Source organism: Dendropsophus ebraccatus, chromosome 1 (genome assembly GCF_027789765.1).
Source record: "Dendropsophus ebraccatus isolate aDenEbr1 chromosome 1, aDenEbr1.pat, whole genome shotgun sequence".
Taxonomy (NCBI): domain Eukaryota; kingdom Metazoa; phylum Chordata; class Amphibia; order Anura; family Hylidae; genus Dendropsophus; species Dendropsophus ebraccatus.
The window spans coordinates 169,818,266-169,840,167 of NC_091454.1; the positions used below are offsets into that span (position 1 = coordinate 169,818,266).

General features: G+C 41.6%; 1 protein-coding gene across 1 annotated transcript in view; it reads left to right on the forward strand.

Annotated features, from left to right (window-relative positions):
* The first annotated feature begins 7,217 nt into the window (after nucleotides 1–7,217).
* The window catches only part of LOC138801534 (aminopeptidase Ey-like), a 32,218-nt gene continuing 17,533 nt past the window's right edge, over nucleotides 7,218–21,902 (forward strand). Inside the window, exons 1-10 of the mRNA XM_069984456.1 lie at nucleotides 7,218–7,829; nucleotides 9,186–9,328; nucleotides 10,095–10,219; nucleotides 10,413–10,542; nucleotides 11,869–12,023; nucleotides 15,210–15,323; nucleotides 17,125–17,268; nucleotides 17,598–17,663; nucleotides 19,031–19,096; nucleotides 21,132–21,304. Coding sequence (XP_069840557.1) covers nucleotides 7,249–7,829; nucleotides 9,186–9,328; nucleotides 10,095–10,219; nucleotides 10,413–10,542; nucleotides 11,869–12,023; nucleotides 15,210–15,323; nucleotides 17,125–17,268; nucleotides 17,598–17,663; nucleotides 19,031–19,096; nucleotides 21,132–21,304 — 1,697 coding nt within the window. The 5' untranslated portion in view covers nucleotides 7,218–7,248. The remainder of the gene's footprint in view (nucleotides 7,830–9,185; nucleotides 9,329–10,094; nucleotides 10,220–10,412; nucleotides 10,543–11,868; nucleotides 12,024–15,209; nucleotides 15,324–17,124; nucleotides 17,269–17,597; nucleotides 17,664–19,030; nucleotides 19,097–21,131; nucleotides 21,305–21,902) is intronic.

The following is a 21,902-nucleotide window of genomic DNA, read 5'->3' on the forward strand; positions in this document are numbered from 1 at the left end:
AAATAAAGCCTATGCATCATTAACAATGTAAAATGCATTAATTTTATTGTAAAGCTCAAATTACAGCTGATAAAATAAAACATTTTTTTTAAACTAACGTGTGTGAATTTGCCTCTTTACATAAACAGTTTTCAGATTTTTATTTTTGACTATTATTTTTCTTTACTCTTTATCATTTTCCAAAACGTATACATAGACGTGTAGATAAACAAGGGTTTGCAATAGAGAAGCATCATTGTGTAAAACTGGATTTATCCCCTTCCTGACCTCCAAGTTTTGATTTTCTGCTTTCTTCGAACAGCCATAACATTTTTATCTTTCCACTAACAAGGTTGTATAAGGGTGCCCTTCCACTTTTTTTGTGCCAATTTTTTGACCTCAAAATAAAAAAAAACACCAGAAAAAAATGCCAATACAGCGCATAGCTTTTTTAGCACGAAATGGATTGATGGATTGTTGCAAAACTTATGCCACAATTATGTCTCATGCAGATAGGTAAATCAGACCCATATCTGCCATGAGGCGAGGTGAAGTGTTCGCCTCAGGCGGCAGATAACACAACCCTTGAGGGGGGCGGCATCAGCGTCCTGTGTCCTTATCATTACAACTAGTTACGGCTCAGTGCCCAGCCGTGTTTCCTGTCAGTTGCCTCATGAGAAGCGCTGAGGAGGCACTGGAAGCCTCATATTCACAGGTATTCACATCACATAAGTCACAGATATAGTGTCTCCTGCTGTTAACCCCTTCAATAATGCAGAGTTATTATACTCTGCATCACTTACACACTGTAGAAAAGAAAAAGTTACCAGCAGAGGGGACGCTATATTATGTCTTCTCTGCACTGCCGACCTCTGAGCTGACCTCAGCATAGTGCAAGAGCAGGAGAAGAGGCATAAAAGTAATGTTCTGCTCTGCTGTTAACTCTTTCTGTATTGCAGAATGGAAGTGATGCACAGTAATACTCTACATTCTGCAGTACTGAAAGAGTTAACAGAGCAGCCCGTTTTATGGCTCTTCTCTGGCTCCTGATGTCAGAGGTCAGAGGTTATCTATAGTGCTGTCCCATACACACTGCGATGCTGCACTGTGCCTGTCCTGGATCTTCTCTCCCTGACTATTGCTCTGAGGTCCCTGCAGTTTAGACTGCTGTCAGGTCACAGGATAGGAGACTCAGCTGAGGCATTAATCATGTTGAATGGGGGGACCTGGGAGTGCTGGAGTTCTTGTATGGGGAGTGTGAGGGGCACAATGGGCATGGTGATATTACAGGGAATGTGAGGAGGGTGGGGGCATGATAATCTTGTAGGGGGAATGTGGGGGAACAGGGATATAATGCTGAAATGCAATTTTTCAGCTCATTCAAGTACAGCTACTAGTACTGCTTCATCTGTGTCTTGGTGTATTTTTTTCTGCTTATTTAACATAAAAATAGAAAATCGAGATTTAAATCGAGAATTGTCTAAAAAAAAAAAATTTGAGATTTTATTTTTTGGCCATATCGCCCGGTGGGGTGGGGGGCGCTTTGATAGTTCTTGCCTCAGGCAGCAGAAAAGCTAGAATCGGCCCTGAGGTAAATGTTTACAGGTGTGGTCTGATTAGACACAGCATGTTGCCACTAGAAGGTGTAAGGGCTAATGCATGCGTCCGTAGAATTCCGTCCATACGCGGACAGTGTTCTGCGGACTGGACCTGGGATCTTCCAGTATCATGATTAGTTTGCATTGCATTGGCCCTAAGGGTCCTTTTACATGTACAGATAAATCACTTAAGGATTGCATTACATGGCCTGATATTTCAGATAACAGAGCGCTGATCTGCTAGATCAGTACTCGCTTACTGAGCCTATTACATGGCTCAATAATCATGTAGCAAGTGCTCCATAGACATCACTAGTGATGTCCGTGCACCACTTGCTGTATATAGCAAAGAATAAATTACTTAAAATACCTTTCCATGCTCCCTGTGTTCTTTTCACTTCTGCAATCAGGCTAGACTAGTTAAAGGAAAAGTCTGTCGATTTTTAAAATTTGGCAGCTGGTAGGGGGGAATTTGATTACAAACTTACCTCTCCCCATGCCCGTGGTGAGTGGTGGGGCCATTATCTATGAAGTTTCTTATTTCAAATGTTGAGAACCAATGGCATTATTATAGATGACAGTCCTCTGCGTACATATTTTTCTTGCTCAATTACACTGATCTAGGAGGAGTGCTTAGCAGCAGTACCAGTAATTCCTCTAAACTCTTGTGTATGCCTCCATTCGTAACTAAATCTTAACTCTAGGCTAAAGGTGGCCTAACTGGGCACAAGATGCTACAACTACAATGAATAGCTATGCCCAAAAGAAATGATCACAAATATGCTACCAAAAGTAGAAAAACATGAAAATCTTTATTAGATACTATCACAACAAAACAAAATAAAAAGACAAGACTTGGGGAGGCGGGAAGCCATGTTACTGGGACAGATCCTGACAATATAAAGGTTTACAAATTCATTCCTACAACAGTGATAAAGTGCAAGCGCAACAAAATATCATGCTATCAGTATGCTGAACAAATCATAGAGCATATTGTTTATAAAAATGCAAAAAAGGTAGTAGTGCTATTGTGGAACCCTATAGTCGACGGTCACTTGCTAGATGGTACTGGTCAGAGTGTTGCTCAGCCGGATAGTAGCCAGTGTCGGTTGGGCACACAGGTATGGGGGCACACCTGTTTTATTTTAGGAAGTCTGGCTATACCCTTTCCCCTGTGGTCGGTAACCTGCCAGGCTGTGATGGGGTCCCTTGGGTACTTTTTATGGTGGTGCGGAGTGGAGCTGTGACCCACCTGGACTATCGGTACCGCCACCCACCGAAACAGGAGATGACCCAAGGATGGTGTAATCCTGAGTCCTGTTACCATAAATAAAATCTTCTTTACTTCAGGAGTACTTGGTACAGTAGCAGATAATAGACTTCTGACTTGACTAGACTCAATTTGCATTAAGAGCTTTTGGAGCAGAGAAGTAGAGGAGGAGCATGCTGAGAAGTAGAGGGAGTTTAGAGCAATAGAGAGGAGTTTGTGCTGAGAGTTCAGAGTAGTAGAGAGGAGTTTGTGCTGAGAGTCCCAACCCAGGGTAGAAATGTGCTCTGCTGGAACTTTAGAAGAAGAAATAGAATACTGAAAAATAATTAAAAATAGAAGACTACTTGTGCCCGTGTTTTGACCTTTGTTGTCGCTGTACCACCTGTTGCCCTACAGTGTCAGTTGACCCATCCTCCTAGGGTGACACAAGTACGTAGGCTTGTAGCAACTTTGTTCTATCCGGATCAGTTCCTCTTATTTCAGGATACTGTCCTGCACCCTTAGAGATGTTCCCGGCGTGGGTTGGGGTGATTTGTGACTTGTCCTCTCCTGAGTAGGTTAGCACTACATAATAGGAATAAGTGTTGTTTTGAAGAAAAGAGTCTCTGTGTTTCCCGTAAGTCTGTCCACTACCACACTCCCGATTAGACTACACTGGACACTGGCAGAGCCAGGGCCCAGCTGAACTACTACAGCAGGGACCATTTTGTTGTGCGTCCTCTCTCTTCCAAGACTTGGATAAGACTCACTAAGTGTGGGTGTGTACTTCCTGTCCCCATGTGACAACTTCCTAAAGGGTGTGTAATACCTACTGTGAGTGGTGGAGAAGAAAGTGCAGAGAAAAGAAAGAAGAATAGAGATAGGCGGAGAACAGAAAAGAGCTCTAATTGGTGGGCAGATTACTAACAAACAATAAGTCCTTGTTCACTACAGCTGTGCAATATACAAGTGCATATACCAATAATAGCGACATCTAGTGGCAAAACTTAGGCATAACTTTACCACTTTAGACATTACCACTTTACCTGAAGTACAGGCTTTTGCGTGGGGTGTATAGACTAGCAACACCCATGGTGGGACATTACACTATATCAAACCTGGTGTCCCAGAATAATAGCCCCCAGCTCATACTCCAATGCCCTTTCGCTCCTGCTTTGCCAGAGATGATGGTCCCTATACTAGCAATAGCCTCTCTCGGGCTATAAGTCTACAAAACTGGGCATACAGGATCCAACTAACTCTGTTTAGAACACCCACAGGAGATGGGTGTAGTGCAAGCTAAGCAATTGCTGGCTATTTCTTTGCTTTTTGTGTTACATTGCTGACAATACTTTCCTGATCTAATCTGATGTACTTAATTTAAGAATGCGCTCACTTCTTCTACAGTCATGGCCAAAAGTTTTGAGAATGATACAAATATTAATTTTTACAAAGTCTACTGCTTCAGTTTTTAAACTGGCAATTTGCATATACTCTAGAATGTTATAAAGAGTAATTACTTGCAAAGTCAATATTTGCAAAAAAAATGAACTTTATCCCCCAAAACATCATTGCACCCCCCTTTTCCCAGGTTATAAATAAAATTAAACAAATAAATAAATAAACAAACATGTTTGCTATTGCCGCGTGCGTAATCGCCCGAACTATTAATTAATCACATTCCTGATCTCGTACGGTGAACGGCGTAAGCGCAAAAAAATCCCAAAGTGCAAAATTGCGCATTTTTGGTCGCATCAAATCCAGAAAAATTGTAATAAAAAGCAATCAAAAAGTCGTATATGTGCAATCAAGGTACCGATAGAAAGAACACATCATGGCGCAAAGAATGACACCTCGCACAGCCCCATAGACCAAAGGATAAAAGCGTTATAAGCCTGGGAACCGAGCGGTTTTAAGTGACGTATATTTGTTGACAATGGTTTGAATTTTTTACAGGCCATCCGATACAATATAAGTTATACATGTTATATATCGTTTTAATCGTAACGACTTGAGGAATGTGCATAACAAGTCAATTTTACCCCAGGGTGAATGGCGTAAAAACACATTTCCCCCAAATAAACAAAATGCGTTTTTTTTTCAATTTCACCACACTTTGAATTTTTTTCTGGTTTCGCAGTGTACTTTATACAACAATTCAGCCTGCCATTGCAAATTACAATTAGTGACGCAAAAAATAAGGGCTCATGTGGGTTTCTAGGTGGAAAAATGCAAGTGCTATGGCCTTTGATGCACAAGGAGGAAAAAACGAAAACGCAAAAATCGAAATTGGCTCTGTCCTGAAGGGGTTAAGTAAGAATGACACCACTGGACACTTTAAAAGGAGGCTGGTGCTTGGCATCATTTTTTCTCTTCTGTTAACCATGGTTATCTCTAAAGAAACACGTGCAGTCATCATTGCACTGCACAAAAATGGCCTAACAGGGAAGAGTATAGCATCTAGAAAGATTGCACCTCAGTCAACAATCTATCGCATCATCAAGAACTTCAAGGAGAGAGGTTCCATTGTTGCCAAAAAGGCTCCAGGCGCCCAAGAAAGACCAGCAAGCGCCAGGACCATCTCTTAAAAGTGTTTCAGCTGCAGGGTCGAGCTACCAGCAGTGCAGAGCGTGCTCAGGAATGGCAGCAGGCAGGTGTAAGTACATCTGCACGCACTGTGAGGCGGAGGCTCTTGGAGCAAGGCCTGGTCTCAAGGAGGGCAGCAAAGAAGCCACTTCTTTCCAGAAAAAACATCAGGGACAGACTGATATTCTGCAAAAGGTCCAGGGAGAGGACTGCTGAGGACTGGGGTAAAGTCATTTTCTCTGATGAATCCCCTTTCCGATTGTTTGGGACATCTGGAAAACAGCTTATTCGGAGAAGACGAGGTGAGCGCTACTACCAGTCTTGTCTCATGCCAACTGTAAAGCACCCTGAAACCATTCATGTGTGGGGTTGCTTCTCAGCTAAGGGAATCGGCTCTGTTACAGTCTTGCCTAAAAACACAGCCATGAATAAAGAATGGTACCAGAATGTCCTCCAAGTGCAACTTCTTCCAATCGTCCAAGAGCAGTTTGGCGATCAACAATGCCTTTTCTAGCATGATGGAGCACCTTGCCATAAAGCAAAGGTGATAACTAAATGGCTCAGGGGAAAAAACAGAGAGACTTTGGGTCCATGGCCTGGAAACTCCCCAGATCTTAATCCCATTGAGAATCATCAAGAGACGGGTGGACAAACAAAAACCAACAAATTCTGACAAAATGCAAGCATTGATTGTGCAATAATGGACTGCTATCAGTCAGGATTTGGTCCAGAAGTTGATTGAGAGCATGCCAGGGAGAATTGCAGAGGTCCTGAAGAAGAAGGGTCAACGCTGCAAATATTGACCTGCTGCATTAACTCATTCTAACTGTCACTATAAGCTTTTGTTACTCATAATATGATTGCAATTATATTTCTGTAAGTGATAAAAAAATCTGACAAACCAGAGGGCAGCAGATCATGTGAAAATATTATATTTGTATAATTCTCAAAAATTTTGGCCATGACTGTACATCTGGGGTCTATATGGAGCTTAACAGGCACTTAAACACCTTCCTACTAGCCAATAAGGGACTGGGCGGAGGTCTGTTGCTTTAAGAGAAACCAGGATTAGGGTAAAACTGAGGAACAAATAAGGATCTGGCTATGCTCACACAACGTCACACACACATCATTTAGCTGTCCGGCTGCCCGTCAGTGCTATGACGAATGTGGGTACATTACTCTAGTTTGGGTTACTAATTGGCCTTTGGGTGTGGCTTACATGTACTAAGCCAGTCTAGGGAGAAGCAGGAAAAATGCCAAATGAACAGTACATGGCAATGAAAATATATGAAAGAACCATAATAGCTGACAATGTTGTTGGCCATCCTGCACAAACATATACTGATATATAACAACTCTATATAACTAGTTAGGAACTGTTCTGGCAAACTTCCTATGGCCCCTTATAGCTAAATATACTAACTAATGAACAGCTTACCAGCTATACTAATAAAAGGATGGACTAGAAAACCCATGTAATCATACTGTGCAGATAGGAAAGGGACTGTCCTTCTCATAATCATTTTCTGCTCTCCTGAAGATGGAGAGTCAAGGAAACAAACTAGTGGGGAAGTACCAACAACAGCCACTAGTTGGCATCTAACACCTAAGGATGACACATTGTTTTATATTCCTCGACTAATTTATTACTATGGAGGCAAGTGCTGGAGTTCTGGATAGACATTTAATTTAAGGGACTTGCAACCTTTGCTCCCACTAGTTAAAGTTTTACAAATTAATTGAACTCAAGTGTAACCTTCTACCTCTGGACTGGGAGGAGGTATATAAAGGAAAGCATCACTTTTCTCTATTCTGGTGGAACCCTCGAGGAAAATGGGCAAAAGCTTCTATGTGAAGAAGTGTGTGGCCTTTGTCTTCATCTTCTTTGCCATAGCTGCAGTGGCTACAATCATTGCTTTAGCCGTTGTTTATGCGAATGAGAAGTCCAACAATAATAAGTCAGAAAATGGAGACACAACATCATCAGTAATTCCTGTGACTACACCTCCTGCATCCGAAGATATATGGAACAGTTACCGACTTCCAGGACACCTAATACCAGAACACTATGATATTGATCTCAGACCTATTTTAACAAAAAACACAGAGGGGCTTTATATTTTTTATGGGGAGAGTAAAGCCTACTTTGTTTGTCAAGTACCTACACGATATGTTGTTATCCATAGTAAGAAACTCAGCTACCCCAAAGACCCCGTGCTCACCGATGAAAACAACAATGTTATCGGCTCCGACAAACACTTCTTCGCAGAGAGGACCAATTATTTGGTACTGCCTCTCAAAGAAAATCTGCAAACTGCAAAAAGGTATATACTTCACACAGAGTTTACAGGAGAACTGGCTGATGATCTGGCAGGATTTTACCGCAGTGAATATGTAGAAGATGGTGAGACCAAGTAAGTAATGACAGAAATCATAGCTACTATCATTACATGTTGTACAGTTTGCTGTGAGACATGGGAACATTATCATGGGACCTGTATTGTCTGTCCTCTGAGGGGGCGACTATAGACACTTGATGCAACCAAAGCCCCTTCACTGTAGTATTTTGCGCTGGCAGAGGATGGTCCATCAGAGACCTGAAAAGGCATGTAAGCTGCAATAATCACATGCCTAGATGCGGACTGACAAAGGTGACTTTCTGTTCCTTCCCTTGACCTCTCCCTAAAGGCCTGGGCCGTACTATTACTTTTTATAGCGTTACTAATAGAGTTTAAAGGGGTTATCCAGCGCTACAAAAACATGGCCACTTTCTTCCAGAGACAGCACCACTCTTGTCTCCAGCTTGGGCGGGGTTTTGCTGCTCAGTTCCATTGAAATGAATGGAGCTTAATTGCAAACCGCACCTGAACTGGAGACAAGAGTCATGTTGTCTCTGAAAGAAAGTGGCCATGTTTTGTAGCACTGGATAACCCCTTTAACTAAACAGTTACAGCTGCAGTCTAAGGGTATGTTCACATAAGGTGGTTATGCTGTGGATTTTCTCCAGCTGACAATCCCCAGTATGGCTATGATATAAGTACAGATTTAGGCTATGTTCACATGCCGTCGCAAGGATGGCCGCCATTTAAAGGCAAATAACGACTGTTGTTACATGCTGATAAATGGTGGTCATCATATGAAAACGGACATAATTTTGATGATTTGTGAACGTAGAATAAATTTGTACTAATATCTGCATTTTATACCCATTTTATAATAGGTCCCACTACCAACCTAACTATTATTCAATAAAAATCCAGGACTTAACAAAGTTCTTGGCAAACTATGTTTTCCTATGAAAGCTTTGTCTAGCTTACCTGGATCTCTTATATATGACCCAGATACAACATAGCTAAGATAAATTTACATACTGTGTAATACTGAATACCAAAATAAATCCAAAATAATCATACACTATATACCACTATACATGGAACAAATGTTATCGCCACCATACTGTGACTAAGCAAAACCCAGTATACCATTGGGAACATAACTAATAACTAATAATACCGGGGAAAAATAACATTGTCACATCCTGTCTACATATTACCAAAGCAAAACAGCTGAACGATACCACAATACTGACCAAGACCTATATTACCTCCATATAGTGATATATACCAGTTCTACACAGGGACAAGGGACTGAATAAGTGATTACAGTTCAGTTACATCCAGTTACTCTAGGTCTTCTCTAGCTAGCCCAGACTGCCATAAAGGCTTCTGGATGGGATTTTTTTTCTCATCAGAATGTGTATTTGGTAACAGGATCATAGCCACTACACAAATGGCGGCCCCTGATGCAAGGAAGGCATTCCCCTGCTTTGATGAGCCGGCATTGAAAGCGACTTTTAGCATCACCCTCCGACACAAGCCGGATTATGTGGCACTGTCAAACATGAATGTTTCAAGTAAGTCATTGTCTTCTACTATATATAAAAAATAGTCCAGCTGGAAATAAAACTATTCATACGGGGCCTGAGTCTGCTGAGACTGGCAACACAAGCTTGAAATGAAGCTACAGAGGATCGGCCTATTTCCTCAAACTATCATTGTGAAGTATAGGTACTATACACTGCCCTGCAATGCATATCGAGTGTGATGTACAAGAGAGGAATCATGGGAGTGGCAAAATAGAGCTATTCATGAAATGTCTGTCAGTTAGCAGATGCTTTACTTTCATGCCTGTAGAGTAATGGAAGGATGTGTGTAGAATTGGACAACCCCTTTAAGTCATACACAATACATAAATGTTGGCTGAACCTGATAATTTCCGTGGACGGGCTGACCATTTAATGCATAGGTGTCCAACCTGTGGCCCTTCAGATGTTGCACAGCTAAGCTATCTATCCTGGTTATTTTTAGACAGTGTACTAACACACCCTACTGACAAGACACATTGTACACCTTAAAATGTATTCAGATATTTCTTGGAGATATAGCAGAATAGCACAACAGCACCTAATAAGATAAGGAAATGCAACAGTATTAAAAGCCCAGCCCTGCCAGCAAATTAACCTCTTGTGTGCTTTAGTATTAGTTACATTGCTACTATTAAAGGTTTTTCAGTCTTTTGCTGCCACCCTTACTATGAGCTTTCCTAATAATCTTTAGTTGAAAATCATCATTTTTGTTTTGTTTTGTTTTGTTTTATTTTTCAAAAATCTTCCATTTCAGGCACAAGCACTGAACAATGGGAGAATGCAGAATGGGTTATCACTAAATTTGAAAAGTCTCCAAAAATGTCAACATATCTGGTGGCCTTTATAGTTTCTCAGTTTAAACATGTTGGTGACAATAGGGTAAGTATCTATTTATACTATGTGTATACTATACTATCTATATACTAAAACACTGGTCAGAATTTAGTGACCTCTATACACACACACACACACACACATATATATGCATATGTATATATGTATATAAATTATTGATGAAGATATTAGTAAATGTTTAGTATACCTGTATTTACTATGTTGTGAAAACTGACAGGTTAAAATCTGGGGCCGTAAAAAAGCAATTGAGGATGAGAATCAAGGAGAGTATGCACTGAATATCACAAAGCCAATTTTGGAATTTTTTGAAAAGTATTATGATGTTCGCTACCCTCTGCCAAAATCAGGTATGTAATTTAAAGAAAAGAGGTATCCTTAAATTTAGCTCGCAGAGTTTGCGTACAATAGAGGGGAAATATAAAAGTATTTTAACTTAACATGTGGTAAGGAGAACCCTCCGATTAAAAGCATTCCCAGCACAATGGGAAATATTAGTGTTCATTGTGTTCTGGGGTATTGTACCACATCATCAGCAATTTGTGGTGAGTTTCTTCGTATGTTGTGCCACTATGTTCCATATTATGTTCCAACACTCAAGATAATTTTTTTAGCCTGGATAGTTTCTCATAGTTTCCATAGTAGATAGTTTGTCTATATATTTGTGTCCGATCAGTGAGTCACCCATAGGTGAGTTGTAAATAGTGCACTCTGTCATGCCATAGAAGGAACAGTTGGGTGTTGTACTGTGATTAGCCAGACAAGAAAGGGCAGGAAGGACCTGTGTATAGTCTACAGACAAACAGCTCAGCTCTGGCCTTTCACCATGAAATAGAAAGTGTAGAAAGTGCTGTGCACCACTGAGTGAATCAATAACAGTAGAACTCCCCTTGTCACCACTTTGAAGAGTTAATCTAATAAAAACAAGCAGGTTTTTAAGATCCTTTGAAATGACACACCAAAACCCATTTTCTTAATCCAGTGTGCAGTCATCTTAGGCTACATAAGGGTCTCTCCTGCATTATGATGTGCCTAACAATAAGGTCCTTTTGGATTCTTATCCAAGCCATTTGTTTAATTGCTATTTAATTGTATTCATGCAGCTATTTTCTTGACTATATCCTTCTGCCTGCTGTTTATCTAGGACCCCTGGTAGTCTCTTTATTATCTTCACATGTCAAATATAAGAATTAGTCACATACATAAATTCTACAATATAAGGCTATGTTCACACTACGTAAAACTACGGCCGTAGTTCTAACCGCAGAACTACGGCCGTAGTTTTGAGGGGCGGAACATAGCCTTATTTTTAATGGGATCCCGGCCGGAGCGTACACACATCGTATGCGCTCCGCCAGTTCACACAGTGAAGCGAGCGGCTCCGGCCGCTTGCTTCACTGTGTGCTATGGGAAGCTGTGATGCGGGCGCGCGCTGATCCGCCCGCGTCAGAGCTCTGTGGCCGGAAAAATCACCTGGCCGGTACTTAACTACCAGCCGGGATGATCCGTGCAGAGACCAGCCGTTCCGTGACCCGGCCGGGGTCACGGAACGGTCGGTCTCTTACGTTGTGTGAACGCTGTGTGAGCCTAATATTGTAACATGAAAAGTACATGTATTTCATGCCTCAAGATGTGTGCATTAAATAGGCATGTAGTTACATTTTTCTCCCCTATAGACCAGGTAGCTCTCCCAGACTTCAGTGCAGGAGCCATGGAGAACTGGGGACTTGTAACATACAGAGAGACTGCACTTCTATATGACCCTAATGAATCTTCCATTGGTAACAAGGAGAGGGTGCTTACTGTAATAGCCCATGAGCTCGCACATCAGGTAGGTTACCAGCAAATAAACAGATGCGTTTATAATTAACCAATATAGGACCTCAAATAGCCAATATCCTTATGCATCAGAGCAATACATATAACCTACAACTAAAAGATGCTGGACAAAATACTAAATTTATCAAAAAAACTTTATTGTTACATACAGAAGATACCTTTTAAAAACATATTAAAAAAGGGAGCAAAAAATCATACAACACATACATCAGATGGTATACAAGGCAGAAAACATGGATATAGTATGTTCTATATACTGAACAATTGATGGTGTATCACTTGACCCACAGAGGTACAGAATGTGTATGAAACCAAAAAGTGTAGTTTGTAAATGATAATACTAAATATACAATGCTGCAAGTGCAGACCAAAGTGCAAGCTAAGTGCAATATCAAAAAACCATAAAAAAATATAAAGAAAAGGATATGTATCACAAACAAGTTATATCACAAAAAAATATGTACTACTTCAGACCTCTGGGTGTAAAATAAACCTGCCCAGTACTACCACTCACCCAACGCTGCGTTTCGCCGTACAGGCTTTATCAAGGGTAATGGCAATCAGGTTGCCTGTCTCCTTTATATGTCTAGATACCATTTTGAAAGGACGCTGGTTGACCTCAGGGAGATCAACCAAAACACCGCAGAGACACCATCACGTGTCTCAACGTCAGTGTATTCTAGAACATTGCCCCCTGGGAAATCAAATATGCAAAAGAACACTGCAGAGACACCATCACATGTCTCGACGTCAGTGAACTAGCCAGACCTTCCCTCCGGGAAGGAACAACCAAGCCAAAGGCGTTCTCCAGTTAAGGAGACCACCTCAGCAAGGTATCCATCCACAGACAGCTGTTTCGGGGTTTTTGCCCCTCATCAGTGTGGAGTAGGTTTCTGGCTAGTGGGAGCAATGACTAGTAGGTGCATGCAAAAGGACGCTGGTTGACCTCAGGGAGATCAACCAAAACACCGCAGAGACACCATCACGTGTCTCAACGTCAGTGTATTCTAGAACATTGCCCCCTGGGAAATCAAATATGCAAAAGAACACTGCAGAGACACCATCACATGTCTCGACGTCAGTGAACTAGCCAGACCTTCCCTCCGGGAAGGAACAACCAAGCCAAAGGCGTTCTCCAGTTAAGGAGACCACCTCAGCAAGGTATCCATCCACTAACAGCTGTTAGTGGATGGATACCTTGCTGAGGTGGTCTCCTTAACTGGAGAACGCCTTTGGCTTGGTTGTTCCTTCCCGGAGGGAAGGTCTGGCTAGTTCACTGACGTCGAGACATGTGATGGTGTCTCTGCAGTGTTCTTTTGCATATTAGATACCATTTTGTACCTCTGTGGGTCAAGTGATACATCATCAATTGTTCAGTATATAGAACATACTATATCCATGTTTTCTGCCTTGCATACCATCTGATGTATGTGTTGTATGATTTTTTGCTCCCTTTTTTAATATGTTTTTAAAAGGTATCTTCTGTATGTAACAATAAAGTTTTTTTGATAAATTTAGTATTTTGTCCAGCATCTTTTAGTTGTAGATGCGTTTATAAGCGACAAGTAGGACATTTCAACCGGCCCATACAGTAGCTGTGGAGAAAAAGAACATGGGTATAAGAAGCTGATACAACATATATGTGCAGGTCAAAATGTCCTACTTGTTACATATAAACGCATTACATTACATGTACTGCACCAGATAGGTGCTGTTGTAAATAATATTTACCTGGCTTGGCCTTAATCATGCTGCCTGAGCAGCAATAGTGAAGACAGATAGACGAACAAGGGGGGGGGGGGTAATACGGGTCCCCCATTGTTTTTAATGGGGCTTGTTACTCAAGTCAAGCAAGCACTTAAGCATTGGAAAATACTCGATTCAAGTAATAAGCACTGGAATATTTTGGTGCTCACTCATCTCTAGTTAGGACTGAATTTCTATTTAAATTCTGATAGAATCTGGAACTTGTTAATTCTTTTTTTAAAAATGATGGTATACTTTGAGAAAAATCAAAACCCACATATTATTCTTATGCCTGTAATGTACTTGAGCTTTTAAAAGAGCTTGTACTGTGGGCAGCTCAAACCTACACCAATGTATGAAATGAATTACATAATCTGAAATTTCCTAACTTAAAGGTTATAGGCAACTCTGCAAAACATTTTTCTTTTTGCTTTGTAATTTTTATGGTGAAAACATTTTTTCTTCTTGACTCCTTACTAAAACTTTTGCTTGCCTTTGTTTCTATGGCCTCTGCAGCTTCCTTCTACACGTGTACATAACCTATATGATTATCCCCTTCAAAGTCATGTATCTGAAATACTGAAGCTCTATACAGATAAAAAGATCTCTTGTGAGTCAGGCCCTCTGTACACCCAGCAACTCCCAGCTGCTACAAGTGCCAATGCTAGTAGCCGGCATGCAGCAAATATACCCGCATCAGGATGAATACCTCTGTGCTTTGCAGAGTCAGATGGGGCATGCCATAAACTCTCTATGTCACTGTAAATTGCAGGTATTTGAAGGTTTAGTAGAGGGGCCAGTTTGACAGCCCTATTATGGCTCAGTACAAAGAAGAGTTGTAATATCACTGCTTGCAAGAGCCCTCAAAATGCAACATCTTTTTCCTGATCTATGTCTAGATTTGATTTTTTTATTAACAGATTTAGGCTATGTTCACATTACGTATGAGACCGGCCGTTCCGTGACCCCGGCCGGGTCAAGGAATGGCCGGTCTCTGCCCGGATCATCTCGGACGGTACTTAAGTACCGTCCGGATGATCTTTCCGGCTGCAGAGCCCTGATGCGGGCGCATCAGCGCGCGCCCGCATCAGAGCTTACCATAGCACACAGTGAAGCAAGCGTCCGGAGCCGCTCGCTTCACTGTGTGAACTGACAGGTCTTTCTGCGGCCGTAATTCACTGAACTCCAGCCGCAGAAAACTGACCTGTCAGTTTTTTCCGGCGCCATATGGGATCCCGGCCGGAGCGTATACGATGTGTGTACGCTCCAGCCGGGATCCCATTGCACATAAGGCTTTGTTACACACCGCAAAACTATGGCCGTAGTTCTGCAGCGAGAACTACGGCCGTAGTTTTACGTTGTGTGAACATAGCCTTACCCAGTAGGATGGTACATACAGCAAGCTAACAATGCCATGTTATTTCTGTTGCAGTGGTTCGGTAACCTTGTTACAGTTCGATGGTGGAATGATCTGTGGTTGAATGAGGGTTTTGCCTCTTATGTGGAATATTTGGGGGCACATGAAGCAGAACCCACCTGGAACATAGTAGGTTTCTTGACAATATGTTATGAAATAACAATTGGATGACAGACATAACTGGTAACTAGGGTTGGCGTTTTAAAAAAATATATAACATAATATACAATTTAATCACTACTCACATCATAAGGGTATGTTCAAATGTGGCGGAATTCCGTGGTGGGACTCTCCGTCGTGGCATCCCGCCTACCTCAGTGTCAAGTGGTGTCGCTATGGAAGGGCTTGCGCGCCTCCGCTCTCCGCCACATTTGCTACAGGCTTCCCCTTAATAAACTACTTTCAGCATTTGTGTATGGGAAAGGACTTGCCATCCCAGCAAAGCTGGTCTGGGAGAGGCCAGGAGAGAACACCACCATCCAGATGGTACCTCACCCTGTGTCCCAACTCATTTTTAAACTATGTTTTTTTCTAATGCACTGCAGCATTTCAGGGTACAACCTGTCTGCTTTTAACAAGTAAGCCTGTCTCTATTTCATGCTGCCCATGGTTTGAGCTTTATGTATTGTCCAATATACTCGCCTTGGGGGTGCATTTTAATCTTTGAATGTTATGGCATTTTGCTAGGATATGCAATGACATTATGATTTGGGGGGGGGGTTCTGACATTGCAATCCCCAAAATGAAAGAATCGAAGAATTCTCCTTCTTCCTTGCACAGCAGTGCTCTTGGCCTCTTACTATGCAGAGAACCCTAACAAAGGCAAGTGAACAGTCAGGGGCAAATAACAACTGTGAATGAGCTACAGTGTTATATCCAGCATGCCCTACATATTGAGGATCACTGACAAGAACAACATGCCATTACATTTTTTTTAAAGGAAGGACCCCTTTAAAATGCCTGTGGTGTCATCCTATAGTACCTTAGACTCACTAGAGGAAATCATTCTAGTCCCCCATATTGTGCCCCAACTATAGTTAGGATTAGGGATGGTCTGAACCGAGTTCGGTTTGGGTTTGTAGGAACCCGAACCCTCGGTAATGATTGCCGCTGTCTGTCCGCTCTGTGCAGCGGGCGGATCCAGCGGGAGGACCGCCTGGAAAACTGGGATACAGCCATAGCCATAGGCTGTATCCCAGTTTTCCAGGCGTTCCTCCCGCTGTATCCGCCCGCTCCACGGAGCAGGCAGACAGCGGGAATCTGCTGCCGAGCGTTCGGGTTCATACGAACCCGAACCTCGGCAGGTTCGGACCATCCCTAGTTAGGATCCAACAAAATAAAAAATATTCTAACTTTATAAATTCCTATGTAGAGCGCAAGCGGCAGGTCCTCTTCCACCTGAAGCTTCTAGTACAATCAGCACGACTGTCCTGACGTCTTACAGGCCTGCAGCCTGCAAGAGAAACTTATGGGAGAGAAAACTGATGGCTCTTTGTTCCATAATATTCCCAAACTGGGATGTTGAAAGCAGTCAAGTTCTAGGGAATTGACTTCAGATTTGTAGAATGACCCCTCTTTCTTGCATTAAAGGGGTTATCAAGTGCTACAAAAACATGGCCACTTTTCCCCCTACCATCTCCAGTTCAGGCGTGGTTTGCAATCAAGCCCAATGGAACTGAGTCCCAAACCTCACCCAATCTGGAGACAAGAGAGGGCTAAAAGTGGCCATGTTTTTGTAGCACTGGATAACCCTTTTAAATTACGTTTTTCTGTTATTTCCATATTGTTCTATCTGCTATCACTGTGAAGATAATGGAGATAAAGCTGTGAAGGTCAACACTTCAGGCTGCACCCATTGTTTATTTGTGGTCAGTGAAATTCATCTTGCCCACATTGATGCACTCACAATATTATTTTCTGACCATTACAGAAAGACTTGATCGTGCTATACGACATCCATAGAGTAATGGGTGTAGATGCTTTAACCTCTTCCCATCCACTTACATCAAAAGAAGAAGATGTGAACACTCTACCAGAAATAAGCGCACTCTTTGATTCCATTACATATAGTAAGGTAAACTGAGACAGAAATGTAATTTTTTTCAATATTCCTTCACGGCAAAAACTGTGCAGCAAAACGGATAGTGGCTTCACTACAAATTCTCACATTTATATGTGTTTTAATAAGTGAAACATAATAAAAGCTGCCTAGAAAACCACTAATATGTGTGAATGCATCCTTAGGCTTTGTTCACACACCGTAAAACAAAATAAAAATATGTCTGTATTTGATTGGTTGTTGCATTTTACTCCTACTATAAATCACATGAGCAATAAATCAGTGTATGTATGCTGATCATTTTTATTGCACTTACACTGGGTACTTTATATGTTTTATTGTAGGGTGCAGCAGTAATCCGTATGCTGTCCTCGTTTCTCACCGAAGAGATTTTTGTAGAGGGACTGCGTGTAAGTACCACTTGTATACTGTAGAAGATGTTTCCGATCAGTCGTACCCCGCTATTTGTCTGTAGGAAAGTTTGATAAGCAAGCAAATCTGTACTGTCGTTGGAAACATGCTAATGTTTCATTTGTGTTATTTTAACTTGTCCGCTGTACAGTTTATTTTATCCATAATTAAATAAAAGTGGGTAATTTAATCTACTGCATATGTTCGGAAAAAAACTACCGAGTATGTCAAAAACCTACTGAAGATGGGAATGCTTCTTTAAACTTTCTAAAAACACACACAGTGCTCCAGATTTGCTATTGCAAATATGCCAATAAAATCTTAATAAAGATCCTAGCAGTTGAAACATTGTGTTTGTACTTGCAATAAATTTGATCAGTTAGGGATTTACTGCTGGAGCCCCCCAGAGGACAGGATAGAGATTGCTGTTCTAATGAGTGTCTCAGCAGTGATAATTAGAGATGAGCGAACCGGGTTCGGGTTCGAGTCGATCCGAACCTGAACGTTCGGTATTTGATTAGCTGGGGCTGCTGAACTTGGATAAAGCTATAAGGTTGTCTGGAAAACATGGATACAGCCAATGACTATATCCATGTTTTCCACATAGTCTTAGGGCTTTATCCAAGTTCAGCAGCTACCGCTAATCAAATGCCGAAAGTTCGGGTTCGGATCGACTCGAGCATGCTCCAGGTTCGCTCATCTCTAGTGATAACCCAACTAATCAAATCCTTTGCCATATCCCTGTGAGGGTATATGCACACTGAGCAATTCTCGAGGAATTGTAGCTGAAAGATTTCCACTTGAAATTTCTCGCCTATTCTGCTCTGGCAGAATAGGAGCTGAATTTGAGTGGAAATCGAGCGGAATGCAAGTGGAATTTCAAGTCCCATTCAAGTCCCCTCTAGCGGAATCCGCCGAAAGAATTGACATGTCAATTCTTTGGGCAGAAACGCGGATTCCGCACGATGAATTCCGGGCGGAAATTTACTCTGTGTGCACAGGCAGTCGGAAACCCCATTGTTCTCTATGGAAAGGAGCAATGTTGCAATTACACGGGCGGAATTCCGCAAGACTTGCTCAGTGTGCATATACCCTGACATGTCAAAAGTTTTTTTTTTGCCAAGTATTCTTTAGGTACATTGGTACATTTAGGTAAGTGTTTACTTAAAATTCCCTGGGGCAATTCCCTAGAAAATTTACAGATTTTCTGCTGCAGCAGATTGAGATGCTAAAAAGGTGCAGCTTTTTCAACTGCAAAAAATCTGCAGCATTTCAATCCTGTAAGCACATACCCATAGAACGCTAATGCAGATAATACCCGTGCAAACAGTTATGTAAATAATCTTTTTTGATTTTTATTCCCTAGGCATACCTTAAAGAATTTGCATATGCGAACACAGTATATAGTGACCTGTGGAAACACTTACAAAAAGTAAGTTAAAACAAAAAAAAGATACTCATTCCCAACCTGACTACAAATTGTGATAGTAAAGCTTAAGGGTAGCTTCACACGGGCGGGCTCGCTGCGAGATTCTCGCTGCGAGCCCGGCAGGTCCTGTCAGTTTCCATAAACTACATACTTGCTGCGGACCGCAGCGAGTATGTAATTGTACCGCGCTTAACCCCTTCTACTCCCGCCGGCTCCCCCGCTGTAAGCAGCATACATTACCTGTCCTTGCTGCACGGGTCCGGCGTCCTGCTCTCCCGCCCGGCCAATCAGTGGCTGCGGCTGGGCAACACACTAATTGGCCGGACGGGAGAGCAGGACGCCGGACCCGAGCAGCAAGGACAGGTAATGTATGCTGCTTACAGCGGGGGAGCCGGCCGGGAGTAGAAGGAGTTAAGCGCGGAACAATTACATACTCGCTGCGGTCCGCAGCAAGTATGTAGTTTATGGGAACTGCCAGGACCTGCCGGGCTCGCAGCGAGAATCTCGCTGCGAGCCCGCCCGTGTGAAGCTACCCTAAAGGTGCGTTTACACGTAACGATTATCGTGCGAATTTGCGCGATAACGATCGAATTCGAACGATAATCGGATGTGTAAACGCAGCAAACGATCAAACAACGAACGAGAAATCGTTCATTTTGATCTTTCAACATGTTTTCAAATCGTCGTTCGTCGTTCTCAAAAAATTCGCAAATCGTTCCGTGTAAACAGTCGTTCGCCGATTTAAGCAATGTGTGAGATAGGCTTAAGCGATCGCAAAGCGAATTTTCCGTACGATATATCGTACCGTCTAAATGCTGATCGTTATGAAAAAAAAAATCATTACTCCGACATCGTTAATTGTACGATCGGGCCAATTATCGTTTAGTGTAAACGCACCTTAAGTCTCCGATTTGATCACACACCTGCATTCTGTGTTATTTGGAGCACTTTAGTAGTTGTTGTCCCAGTATGAATGGGAACTATATGCCCACACCACTTACATTATTTACCAGTACTGGAAGAGTTAAATAAGCTTTATGCATGAATACTCCACTTTTAGTGTCACGTCAGCCCTAGTTGGCCCTAGAGGGACAGTGCACATGCATAGGTGAGATATGCGTTCCAAGTTGGCGTGCAGTTTAGGATGGCGTGCGTTCCACAGACATTAGTTTCCATCAGGGTCTAGCTCCTGTGTGCCTTATTACTTCAGAGAGCGCAGAAAGACTCTGTGTACTGTGCGGGACAGTAAAATGTTAGCAAGTATTGTAAATATGAGTGCTTGTATGTATAGTGTGTGTATGGACACACACAGCATCTCACACCTGCACAGCTTTGTGTTTTATGACTATTTTGCTTTGTAATGCCCTTGCACAAGGTCCCACTATCATGGATGTTTAACAGTTGTTTTACCTGACTACTGATGACGCTTGGTGAGTAACACCCAGCTGCTCTGTATGAATTCATTTATTGGTAATTATGATTTTCTGTAACACGTAACAAACACTATGTTGGATACACATATGATAATTGTATATCTGCACTGATGTAAAATATTTATGACTTTTTAGTCTTTATTGATGCACTGTATACAGACTGTATGAGATTGAAACATTGAGATTGAAACATCACATTGCCTGTAACATAAATTGATTAAACCACTTTAACTATTTTTTACTTACTCTGGAGTACTGTAGTATTTTGCTTTAGATAGAAAAATAGATAGAGAGAAAGATAGATAGATAGCGGCACAATGTTCTAGTCTCCCAGCTGTTACTTTGGGACCAATAAAGGCAATGGTTGCAAAAACATTGCACTCCAGTATAAAGCCTCATAGTGGCACATATTGGTGTGGTGTAAAAAGGTCTATCCATGTATTCCTAAGCCAATTCCTCACATATCTAGAAACGGATCAGACCAAAACCATGCCCTCATTTATTCAGTAATAGCCTCACTATGCTGGCAGGATTGTACAGCTATTGGTGTAACCTGTGTAATATATCTAATTCGTTTGATAAATATATTTTTATCTTTCTTTTAGGTTGTTGATGATAGAAATGTTCAGCTTGAAAACAAAATTGAAGATATCATGAACACATGGGTCTTGCAGATGGGTTTTCCTGTGGTGACAATAGATACAACGCGTGGATTTGTAGAACAGAAACATTTCCTTTTAGATCCGAATGCAACAGTCACTCAGCCTTCAGATTATAAGTAAGAGCAAAGTCTAAGGACATGGGTCCAGATTTATTACACTAGTTTTTCATTAGTCTGTCCTACATTGTACGAAACCTTGGCACATTGTGGGCAGCGTGACATACCTTTGCCTAAAACACATTTATTATTTGCCCTAAACATTGTTTGGACCACATTTGGCAAGAAGGAGTGGCTTCATAGACAATGGGTGTGGCTATAGTGATATGGGGGGGGGCAGTTGTCACACACTGTACCAAAATGTAATGATTACTAAAGCACAGAATTTTAAGTGAACCTCAACCTGACATTAGAAAGCTATAAAACTGGGGCTTCACAGTCTAATGCTGCTAAATGGGAGATTGTTACAGCTAGACAAAGGCCTGTGCAGCATTATTGACCTCAAAACTGTGTACTACAGAACAGTGAGATGTGACTCTTATGCTGGTCTAATGCTATGTATCATATCTATCTATCTACTGTATCTATCTATCTATCTATCTATCTATCTATCTATCTATCTATCTATCATCTATCTATCTATCTATCTATCTATCTATCTATCTATCTATCTATTATCTATCTATCTATCTCCTATCTATCTATCTATCTCCTATCT